Here is a 12308-nt window from a genome sequence, read left to right on the forward strand (position 1 = left end):
ATAAAATAAAGGACAAGTATACTATGATATGTATAATTGAATGTTTTAACCAACCAACAAATAAATTTGAAAATAAATGGGTAATTTTTATTTACAGGATATAGTTTTTTTTTTTATCTTAAAACCGAATCCAAAAAATATTTAATAATAAAATTAAAAATAAAAGGTTTTTATTTTTATATAATTATCAAAATTATCAGTATTTTCTTCTAGTAAATTTTTATTATAACTGTAACATGTAAAAAAGTTGTATCCTTATATATTTTTTTGCAAATTTTATTTAAAATTGTTTAATGATTGCATTAACGGTTTTTTAATGAAATAACTATTTTATTATTATTATTAAAATATAAGGATTAATATGTTATTTTTTAAAATTTAAAAATCAAAATGATATTCATTTCAAAATTTAAAGACCATGAAAATAATTTACTTCATTTAATATAATATTAAAATTTTGATCTCACTAATTAAAATTTAAAATATAAAAATAAAGATTTTACTAAAGATTGCTTTTAAGAATTAAAGTTAATTACATTAATAATGTATTATATTAAATACAATAATTGGTAATTACTTCAATAAATTTTAATAATATTAAAATAATAATTTACTTAATACAATAACATTAAAAAGTGTACAAAGTGTTCATCAACAAAATTCAAAAAAATAATAATAACAATAAAAAGGAAACAAGATATTTTTAAAATTTGAAAAATAAAATGAAATATACATATATTTTTGCAAGTGATGAGGATTGAGGACGATGCTTAAACATAAAACGACACCACATTAGGGCATTAGATATGAGTAAGTCACATTTAAAGTCCCGCATTGATATTTGGGCAAGAACAAAGTAGGTTTGCTATTCCTAGTTCGTAGATTTGAAAGTTCGGAAGTCAAACAGCAATAATCTCTGTCTATTGGTTATTTATCGATCCAAATAGTAAGAAATTCAATTTATTTTAAGTAATATATTGATTTCAAATTTTATAAATAAAAAAAATAAATTTGAGTGAATTTATTTTTTTATAAGATTTAATATTATTTGATTTCACATTAATCAAAATTTAAAATAATTATCAAATATTAAAAGATCTCAAATAAAAATTATTTTTGCCTACTTTTATTTTTTTATGTATTTTTAAAATTATTATTTATGATCAAATTTAAGTTTAATTTAATAAAATATCCTAAAATTTTTAAAAAATAATATTATTAATTATCTCATTTATTTATTATCTGAAAAATTAAAATCTTCATTTATCATATATTTCAGTAAAATCTTCATTGATGAATGGTTTCATTAAATTTTGTAATTGGAATATGGATAGAACACAAATCAATACCAATAATACTAATACCAAGCAAAAATTGAACCCAAAAGTCGTTTTGCACGTGTGATTTCACATTTCAAATCCACCCATAACTTCAGAAAAAGTGATTTCTAGTCAATGCCCCACTCTTCACAAAAAACACGAGTTTAGTTTTTTTTTTGGGTCAATAATATTATTTACCATAAATCAATGAAACGGTGTCGTACCATCTCTCGTAACGGCAAGGCAACCCGAAAATTTTCCCTTTCGTTTCGTTTTTTGTATAATAAGACCAGAAAAGAGGGGAAAAAAATTGAAGAGAAAGAAAAGGAAAAGTAAAGAAAAAAATTTTCCCATAAAAGCACGAATTCTCGGATTATTTCACCCATTAGCATTAACGCCGGTCTCTTTTTTTCAAGCTTCCTAGAAAAAAAAAAGAAAAGAAAAGAGTAAGTATCCTTAACAACTATCAGCTCTTGAGATCCGATCAGATCCGGTCTTGTCTCTCCTTCTCTCTCTCTCTCTCTCTCTCTCTCTCTGTGTGTGTAAAATTTACAGTTTTTCTCTATTTGTTTGTGTTTTTGTATGTATCGATCGATTCTTCTCTGAAATTTAAAAAATATTTAAGTTTCAAAATCGAATTTTCTTTTCTTGAAAAAATTATAGGGTTCCCGAAAGGCCGGAGCTTTTTTGTTCTTCTTCATTAAATTTAGGGTTTTTTCGTTTTTTGGTAAATGGAATGTGCTGGATCGTGAGCTAGGGTTTTCTTTTTTGTTTTTTGGGTAGGGGTGGGGTTTTTGACCCGGGTGCATGAGGATTTGGTGCTGCCTGTGCTTTATCGACGACGAAGAAGACGATAATCAACGGGAAGGAACCATGAAGGAAGTTTTTTTGGCAAATGTCGACGACTTTGAGGGAAATATTGTAAATGACGACGACGATGATCATGAGGAAGAAGAAGAAGAAGAAGCCCCCACAACTGTCACTGTCGCCCCAGCTCGATTTTCCTCAACTCTAGCCAGAACCCTAAACAGTCAAAGGCCAGGAGATCAGACGCTGCTGTTGTTTGAAGAAATGGTCACCGCCATGAGAGGCGGTGGGAATTGGGATGATGCTATGTGGCACCCTTCGATGGGCTGCTCACGTCCTTCCGAGGGTGAGACTAGCGCCTCCGCCTCAACTGCTGTTCAAGATTGTGACCACCACGATTGGCACCATAAGCGGGCCAAAGTCTACTCCGGTTTTCGGTGAGTCAACTGGACAACTATAAACAAATTTAATCAAGAAATTTAACTTTTCTCATACTTATTCTGGAAAATTTTCACTGCAGTGAGGGCACGTCTTGCTCCTTTTCAGGGAGAGATTTTAATATTAACCAAGGATCATCAAATTCATCTAATAATGGGGTATTTTATCACAATTTCATGTTGAATAATGGGAGTGACGGACGTCCTTTTGACGGTAATGGTGGGAAAGATGATGAAGATGAGGCTGGTTTGAGAGCTGAAGATTTTGAAGTTCGAATGGATCTGACCGATGACTTATTGCATATGGTATGTAGTTTGAACTATTACGCTTTTATTTTAGTATATATAATTTTGTATATTGTTCCATTTTATTGAACCTTTTGTTTTTCCTATTTTCAGGTGTTCTCTTTCTTGGACCATGGTAATCTTTGTCATGCTGCTATGGTTTGTAGGCAGTGGCGAGCAGCTAGTGCTCATGAGGATTTTTGGAGGTGTCTGAATTTTGAAAACCGGAATGTATCTCTTGAACAATGTAAGTCTTATATTTGCATTATATCTTTGCTTAGTTCTTCATTTGGTTTAAACTGTGTGAGTGTGCAATTATATATAAGTTGTCCTTTGATCTTTTATGTATTGAGAACTGCTATGTTTGGTGCTGGCTCCTATGCAAGAGACTATTTATGTCATATGCTACAGATCATCATAAATACGTCATTTTCAATTGATTTGTTTGTTCATTATATTATTTTGTGAGACAAATGAAATTGGATTTCAAACTGCTATAAGATTGCATTTTGATTTTGCAGTTGAGGACATGTGTCAACGATATCCAAATGCCACTGAAGTGAATCTCAGTGGCACTCCTAATATCCACCTGCTCGTTATGAAAGCTGTCTCTTCATTACGGTAATATTTTGTCATCATATTTTATGTTCTTCTAATCAAATGAATTTATTGTGCCTGCTGTTAATTCATATGAATTTTCTGATTGGTAGAAATCTTGAGGCTTTAACATTGGGAAAGGGTCAACTAGGGGATGCTTTTTTCCATGCATTGGCAGAGTGTAGTATGTTAAGGAGTTTGGATGTCAATGATGCTATCCTTGGCAATGCTGTTCAAGAGATATCTATTAACCATGATCGATTGTGTGATCTGAAAGTAACAAAATGCCGTGTGATGCGTATATCAATCAGGTGAAACAAAAGCTTGATTTGAATGTTAACTATACGTTGACGTCAATCTGGTCATTCTTTATGCTGAAGTCTGATCTTTTGCAGGTGCCCACAACTAAAAAGTTTGTCTTTGAAACGTAGTAATATGGCACAGGCGGCTCTTAATTGCCCTGTTTTACACCTGCTTGACATTAGTGCATGCCACAAACTTACAGATGCAGCAATTCGTTCGGCAGTAACTTCTTGCCCCCAATTAGAGTCTTTGGACATGTCAAATTGTTCTTGTGTTAGTGATGAAACATTGCGTGAAATAGCTCTCACTTGTGCCAGTCTCCATGTTCTAAATTCTTCATATTGTCCTAACATATCACTTGAGGTCAGTTCATGCAAATTGTAAATTTAGTTCTAAAAAGTGCTGCTTTTTGGGGTAAGGTGTAATTTGATGCCTTTGCTTTTCTATGAAGTCTGTAAGGCTGCCAATGTTAACGGTTCTTAAGCTTGATAACTGTGAGGGCATCACCTCGGCCTCAATGGCTGCAATATCTCACAGTTCTTTGTTGGAGGTTTGAATCTTTTTTCTCGTATATATTGTTGTTACCTGGATGTCATTGCGGTCTCTATTAAAAACTTCTAGCTGCCCATTCTGATTCTGTTATCTATTGCAGGAGTTGGAGCTTGATAGTTGCCACATGTTAACATCGGTGTCATTGGATCTTCCTCATTTGCAGAAAATTCGACTGGTTCATTGTCGAAAGTATACTGTTATTCCATTTCATTCCCCTTCCCTTTTTTTGCCTAACCCAAAAAGATTGCCTCATTGTTTTTCAATTGGATTTTCACATTTCTTTTTCACGCCTCTCATCTTTTTTTATCTATAATAATCTATAATTTTTTCCATGCAGATTTGCTGACCTGAATGTACAATGTTTCAAGCTATCATCTATAACGGTGTCCAATTGTGCTGCTCTCCATCGCATTAACATCAGTTCAAATTCACTTCAAGTATTTTTTTTGATGCTCTATTTGGTTGCTGTTGTTACTATATTGGTTGTTAATAAGAGTTTGAATTCATAGTGTTTATTTCATGAAAATGCAGAAATTAGTGTTGCAGAAGCAGGAAAATTTGACAACATTGGCACTGCAATGTCAATGTTTGCAAGAAGTAGACCTTACAGATTGTGCATCTTTGACAAACTCTATTTGCACTGTCTTTAGCGATGGTGGTGGTTGCCCTATGCTAAAATCATTGGTTCTGGATAACTGCGAGGTTTGTGAATATGTTGTGTGTGTATTGAACCATTTCTCACTTATCATGTATGTGTATGGATAAAGTCCTTTCTAGGGGGCATTCAAAGATTGGGTGATAAAATAGGCATAAGATGATAGAGATGTATAATATTAGCTTCATCGCAGCTCTTTGGTCACTTCAATTGGCACCATAGACTTGTCTGTCTGATTACTGGTCTGCATCTATTATTACTTACCAATACTCTTTGATTGTTTTTGGTACTATTAAATAAATATAGCTCCTCAGTTCCTGCATTGCTGTGCTTTCTGACAATTTATTGTTTTTATTTTGACCAGAGCTTGACAGCAGTGCAGTTCTCCAGTACATCTTTAGTCAGTCTTTCTCTGGTTGGTTGTCGTGCTATTACTACTCTAGATCTTGCATGTCCTTGTCTTGAGAAAATTTGCTTAGATGGTTGTGATCATCTGGAAAGAGCGTCATTTTATCCTGTAAGTTTAGAGTCAAGACTTCTCTGAGATTAATTTGCTTTTATATTATTGACTAATTGATGCATGCAATTTCTTGCTCTTATAAAAATGTAAGACCTGAAGAATTTTCCTCCTTTTAGGCTGCTCTTCGGTCGCTTAATCTTGGAATATGCCCCAAATTGAACACACTCAGAATTGATGCTCCATATATGGTGTCACTTGAGTTGAAAGGATGTGGTGTCTTATCTGAAGCATCCATAAATTGTCCACTATTGATGTCTCTGGATGCTTCCTTCTGCTGGTTTGTTGCAATTGCTCTACCTTCTTTTTATGATACTTTACTCTGGCCTATGGCTGACGCTTTTATTCAATTTTATGTGCAGCCAACTTAAGGATGATTGCTTATCTGCTACCACTGCTTCCTGCTCGCTGATCGTGTCATTAATATTGATGTCATGCCCATCTATTGGTTCTGATGGTCTTTACTCTTTGCGCTGGCTTCCGAATTTAACAACACTCGATTTGTCATATACCTTTTTGACAAATTTGCAGCCAGTTTTTATGTCTTGTTTGCAGCTGAAGGTAACTTTGAAATCCTTGATAAATAAGCATGATTAGCCATACGTGGCATATTGGTGTTATTTCATGTTCAGTTGATTCTACTACATGTACTTGATGAATGCATAATGTTGCATTTGTTTTTACTCTTAATGATTCATTATTTTGATATAAAATGCTAATGCCATTTTAGCCCCTTGTGTGGAGAATTTTCTCTCATAACATCCATTGTGTTGCTTCTTCTTATATCATTAAAGCAAGTTTAAGAAAATTTCACATTCTGGTAAATTGTCTGGTTTAAGCTTTCAGTGTTTCCAATACTGCATGTTTTCATTATTTCCTGCAATGTTCTTTTGCTCAATTTTCCTTTGCTTCTTTTAGGTGCTAAAATTACAAGCATGCAAATATCTGGCTGACTCATCATTGGAGCCTCTTTACAAGGAAGGTGCTTTACGAGAACTCAGGGATTTGGACTTGTCATATGGTACCCTGTGCCAATCTGGCATAGAGGAGCTTCTTGCATATTGCACGCATCTTACCCATTTGAGCTTGAATGGATGTATAAATATGCATGACCTGAATTGGGGTGCTAATGGTGGTCAATTTGAGTCGCTTAGTGTGCATAATGATTCTAGCATGTTTTGTTTTGAGAACATCAATGAGCCAGTTGAGCAAGCGAATCGTTTACTGCAGAACCTCAACTGCGTAGGTTGTCCAAGTATTAGGAAAGTGCTCATCCCTCCAGCAGCAAGATGTTTCCATTTGTCATCCCTAAATCTTTCTTTGTCAGCCAATTTAAAGGAAGTTGATCTTGCTTGTTTCAACTTGTCCTTTCTTAATCTAAGGTATGGATAAAGTCCTTTTTATGGTTATGGTTTTTTTTTTTTTTTTCATCTATTACCTTCTAAATTTTTCTGCCTATATCTTATATTCAGCAATTGTTGCTCTTTAGAAGTTTTGAAGCTTGGGTGTCCTAAACTGACTAGTCTCTTTCTTCAGGTATGGTTATGGTTTCTTTTTTGTTTTATCAGTTGCTCCTTGGAAGTTTTGAAGTTTGGCTGTCCTAGATGTTTAATTTTTAGGTCCTTTTTTTGTACCTGTGTTCTGGTGCCTTTCTAGTGGGAGTGTATTCTTGAATATGCTTGGTTTTTACTACCTAGGCTTTTGTGACTGATTTTTTTGTTAAAAGGCTGACATGCATAGGTAGTTCCATTGATATATGTAGTGGGTCGTGAAGAAGTTATATTCTGTGTATTTTGGTATGTGTTCTAGGAAGCAGCTAATGAGTCGTAAAAGGTCTTTCATTCTCTGAGGTTTGATAGTAGTTAAAGATAGGTTCTATACTGACTTATCTTTGCAAACATTGTGTGTGTTACCTGATGTAGTAAACCTACCTTTCTTACTTTGATGTAAAAGTTATCTTTAGGGTTTTGGCCTTCTGGTCTCAAATCGTCTTTCAATTTCCTGTTTCCTTCATGCAAAGTCATTTTGATAATTTTGCTACACAAACATATACGTAGTGTGTCTCAATCCGATCCTTATGGTTAGTGTATGGCTGTGAGATTCTGACTTGATGCTGTTTTCTTTTTTCTTTTGCCTATTGGTCTTGTAAGTCTTGCAACATTATGGAAGAAGCAGTTGAAACCGCTATATCACAATGTAGCATGCTGGAGACTTTGGATGTCCGCTTTTGTCCGAAGGTGAGAGCATTATTTTGTTTTGCCTCCTTTTTTGCTGCCATTTATTTGCTCTACTTGTTAAGTGCTTAGCTTATATTGTGTTACAATAATAGGTTGAAGTTTCCTTCTTTGCAATTTCATATAATGTTTAAATTTTGTTCAATGACCCTTCTGCTTGAATCTTCTATATTTTTCTGGAGAAAGAGAAAAACTAATCCAGTTCAAAAATGTTTATTATCCGGTGGCTGATAGATTTGCTCAATAAGCATGGGGAGGTTACGTGCAGTTTGTCCAAGTTTGAAGCGTATTTTTAGTAGCTTGTCACCTGCATGATTGTGAATGTGATGGAAGAATTTGATTTCCCTTTGGAAGTGGATGTCAGTTCAAATTATTGGCAGCAACAACAGCTTGGTATTTTGTGATGATCTGCTCTCTTTGTATGTAAAATGGTCATCGTCGCCTCCTGTTTGTTTTGGATATATGAATATATGAATATATATAGGTACTTGATCTATCTGGTCCTTGTGTAACGGCGTAATAAATTACTATCAATGTTTTTTATATTCACTATATTGGTTGTTCTATCATATTTTTGCAGACAGACGGAATTACAACGGGGACGATGCCCCGGGGGGGGGGGGGGGTGCTTCCCCTGTTGAAACCCTATAATCAGATTCTGGTAGTAGCATTCTGTAGCAAGTTCTAAGAAAATTTTTTTAAACTTATGGTCCCAAAGAAATTCAATTATCATCTCATATTAAAACTGTTGCCTGGGACCTTTGAATCTTATACGGCGCACCTTGTCACCCTCGAGAATCACTTGGGTTTAGCAGTGAAGTTGGAAAGGAGAGGGTAGGCGCTAATTGTGGCCATTTTCTGCACGTAGGCAGATTTGTTCGGATTGAAACTGGAAGTCTTATCATCCTTCAGTTTGTCTCTATTATTGTTAGAAAATCACAAATTTAACCTTGCAATTTTATTATAAAAACAAATTGGTCGCCACATCATTTTAAACCTTTGTTTAATTGGTTTACGTCTTCTTATTAATGTTTTAAAATATTAAGATAGTAATTAGGCTTAAACGTGTTTTGGGGTCTACAATAATAAAATAATTTAGGAACCAAAATAATTGGCTTTAAAACATTGCTTTCCTCACATGCATTTGTCTTCTAGATTTAATAGCTATGATTTTTCTTATTTTAAGTAAAATAATAATATTTTTAAATGCTAATATTGATAAACTACTTGACAATGATAGGCTTTTATATATGAGCTTTTAGTTAAATGGGACCTTATATTGCATTGGGTAGGGGGAAAAAAAGAGAGAATTCTTGTAACAATTTTTTATCAAGAAAAAAAAATCGTATTTTGTATTTCTTTGGTTGCCCAATAGATTCGGGTTGGACATTAGAAATGGGATGGTGGTGTGTCGGCAAATAAAAGACCAACAGAGTAGCCCATTGAGTTGTTAAGCAACCGATCGGAAGTGGACATTTTACTGACTATTCCCTCTGTTTCATCTTTTCTCTTCCACCTCTCTTTCTTCCTTATGTCTTGAGTTACTCTTCACGGCAACAGAAAAAAAAAAAAAAAAAAAAAACAATGGCAATTGCAATGGCTTTATGGCTTCTTTTCTCTCCTTTTCTTTTCCTCTCTGTTTCTGCCGATACTCAAAGTAAGTCTCCCTCCCTTTTCCTTTCTCTTATCCAGCTTTAGCTATTGTTCCAAAAAGGAAAAAAAAATGAAGAGTTTTTTTGAAACTTATTTTGCATGGTGAAATGAAATGACTTTGTGCAATGTATATGTGTTTTTTTTTTTTTTTGTTTGGAATTGAGAATTTGGTTCTAGAAAGTGATTGATCTGCTTCATAACTATAAAAGTATGTCTTTGTCTATTTTTATTTTTGGGTTTCTTTCACATTTTCCAAATGCAGCTGTTATTTGTAAGTTGGCAGGCTACAGTATTGATCTGAATCTCAGGCACTGCAGTTCTAAACTTTTATGATTGCCCATTTTGATTTGACTTAGTTTTTGTTTAAAGCAGTTGGTTTTTCTTGAGTTTTCTTTTTTTGCTGGATCTCCTGTTTAATGCTGTGTCTTCTGTTGGTCGACTTATTTGCTATTGTTTCTGGTTTTAGTCCTTCATATAGTTGGTTGACTTCTTAAGGACTGTGGCGGCTAGAAAGTGATCCTAAGCTTGTAGGTATTTTGTGCAAGGAGAGTGAATGTGATATATACAAGAATTATCTACATTCAATAATTATCCTAAGTATTACTAATGTATATTATTTAGAAAGTTGAGATGTGTTGCTGTTATCTGATATGGAAGCTTGAGATTGAATTGGAGTTGATCCATCCGATAAGTGTTTTAAGTCCAAAGGCTTCTTATATTTTGTGAATTCTATTGTTTCACATCAGCGAGATGCTGGTTGTTATGAGCATATGTTTGTGTTTAAGGAGTCTGATGTAGAATTGTCAACTGGATGATTAAATTTTCGAATACTATTCCACATAGGATTTGGCATCTGTGAACATCTAAATCTGAATTTATAGTAATAAAGAACTCGTCATATTGATTTCATTTGACAATACAAAGTTCTAGCCATGATATAAACCCGGATGTAAATCTTTGATCATGAGATGCGTCAGGCTTATGTATGATAAGGAATAAACATCTCTTGTAGAAGAGAGAAGAGTAAATTGCCCAAGTGAGCACAATAGGTGCTGAAACTAAGCAATGCACCAAGAATAGAAAAGCTATGTAGTTTCCAATCTTTCTCCCCTATCAACATCTATGAGGCATGATAAAACGTCTTCAACTTTACAGTGTCAATGTGAAGTTAAACATCCTGAGGACCTTCATATTACATTTGATCCCTCCCTTCAGAATACGCTAAAAGAGGGCATAACTTTAGACCTAATTGTATTTGCTATTCTGGTTACATGTCTCTGGTCACCATCATAATGCCAAATTTTAGCTGAACAAACCACCGAGGAGTATAAACTTTAAGACATCCTCAGTATAAAATCCAACGAGTACCACATCCTTTTAGTATCAATTTTTCCTTGCATCAACCCATGAAGAATAGAACTTTTTTTTTTTTTAATTTTGTAGGTTATTTGGTATTGGTTCCTTCATGCTGGTATTACTCACTTCATGTAATAGGATTTCTTTTTTGCTTCAAGAACTTGCATCTGTCACTTTTATTGTCATTTTTTTACTTACGGAACAAAAACTGATTATTGTCAGTAACCATATATCCATGGTGTATAAACCAAGTATACAAAATGGATTATTTAAAAGAATGTAGGCATGCATTTCTTCAATCTGTTAAAGTGCTCTAGTATGGTCTCCTTTTAATATTCAAATTTTTGTGTCTGTTTTTATGCTTTAAGTTTATGATCTGATTGTATCATTATTCTTGAGCCCTAACAATTGAACTGTTCAATTGTAGCCAAAGTAACTGATAACCCTGCTGATGAGTTGGTGGCTGTGCTTAATGCCAATAGGACAGCGCACAAGTCATCATCTCTCACTGACAACCCAGGCCTGGCCTGCATTGCTTTGCAATATATAAAAGCATACCAAGGTGATTGTAATGCTGTAGGAGGGCCTGATGCCAAGAAGCCTACTGATTCTGAATTTGCTGAAACTTTTGCTCCCAATTGTGGTGTTGATGCCTCAACCCTCTCTCCAATCACTGGCCGTTTACTTGGATGCCAATCCAAATATGTTGAGCCTCCTGAAGCATTCTCAATGTTGATGAAAAACGAGAAGAGTTTGGAAATTCTTTACAATAAGAACCACACTGAAGTTGGGGCTGCTGTGACTGGCACAGATGGCGGGGCTCCCTATTTCTGGTGTGTGCTGTTCAGCAGTGGTAAGCAAAACAGTAGCTTTGTTCTACAAGGAGGTGTGGCTAAAATTACAAGACCTGGATGCTTTAGTGGTGCCAATGATGAATGCAGCGGTGCTGATGATTCACCTCAACCTGGTCATATGTGGCTTTACGCTGTTACAGCTTTCAGTGCTGCGGCATATGCCTTCGGGTTATGATCATAGTATCTGAACCGATTTCCACCTGATTGCTCATTCTGAGGCCTGTTTCAGTCCATTGTCTTAAATAGCTCGGCCTCTCTAGTGTTTTTTGGTTTTATCATAATTTTATTGATTAGCTTTTTCATATTGAGCGCATCCACACGTTCCACCATTGATTTCCCCAGTTTCATGTGTAAAATTTCAAATTGATTGAACCAACTTGGAATGACAATTATCTTTTTCACTTGGAATGGTGTATATTGTTTATCATGACTTGAAAAGATGTGAAAGGGGCTTTTCAGCAGCTAAATTTCCTTTTCATCACTCCCCTACCGATGATTTCTTTGGATTGATATACTTTTAATATCTGCCGTTTAATCCTATGATAACTCTAAGGCTCAAACAGGATTTTGTTAGATCTTACAAGTTACATTTCTATTTCAATTAAATCAATCTGAAAACTTCAATGAGCGATTGTCTCTTTCTTATCCTTTTTGGATCTTCAATCCTAATCTAGATGCAGGATCAACACATCAAATGGCAAATAATACTGTTTCCAATGATTGTGTAATTTATTCAGCA

General features: G+C 34.4%; 2 protein-coding genes across 4 annotated transcripts; both read left to right on the plus strand.

Moving 5' to 3' along the window:
• The first annotated feature begins 1631 nt into the window (after positions 1-1631).
• Positions 1632-8258, plus strand: LOC111286693 (F-box/LRR-repeat protein 15-like). 3 transcript variants are annotated; one of them, XM_022876817.2, is made up of 18 exons: positions 1632-1765; positions 2103-2563; positions 2647-2869; positions 2963-3095; positions 3370-3469; positions 3559-3756; positions 3841-4111; positions 4200-4298; positions 4401-4489; positions 4638-4737; positions 4832-5002; positions 5320-5472; positions 5592-5752; positions 5835-6033; positions 6391-6854; positions 6945-7008; positions 7623-7709; positions 7941-8258. In XM_022876817.2, the coding sequence occupies exons 2-18, from the start codon at positions 2127-2129 to the stop codon at positions 8019-8021; spliced, it is 3030 nt and encodes a 1009-aa protein (XP_022732552.2). In that variant the 5' UTR covers positions 1632-1765; positions 2103-2126; the 3' UTR covers positions 8022-8258. The 3 variants fall into 3 exon arrangements, with proteins under 3 accessions (XP_022732552.2, XP_089619171.1, XP_089619172.1); XM_089763045.1 differs by lacking the exon at positions 4200-4298; XM_089763046.1 differs by lacking the exon at positions 4200-4298 and having other exon boundaries at positions 3841-3970.
• An 869-nt stretch (positions 8259-9127) lies between these two features.
• On the plus strand, positions 9128-11970 carry LOC111286694 (uncharacterized). Its single transcript, XM_022876820.2, has 2 exons — positions 9128-9363; positions 11143-11970. The coding sequence occupies exons 1-2, from the start codon at positions 9291-9293 to the stop codon at positions 11742-11744; spliced, it is 675 nt and encodes a 224-aa protein (XP_022732555.2). The 5' UTR covers positions 9128-9290; the 3' UTR covers positions 11745-11970.
• The last annotated feature ends 338 nt before the right edge of the window (positions 11971-12308 follow it).

This window comes from Durio zibethinus, chromosome 6 (genome assembly GCF_047325235.1).
Source record: "Durio zibethinus cultivar Kanyao isolate XHJ-2024 chromosome 6, ASM4732523v1, whole genome shotgun sequence".
Classification (NCBI taxonomy): Eukaryota; Viridiplantae; Streptophyta; class Magnoliopsida; order Malvales; family Malvaceae; genus Durio; species Durio zibethinus.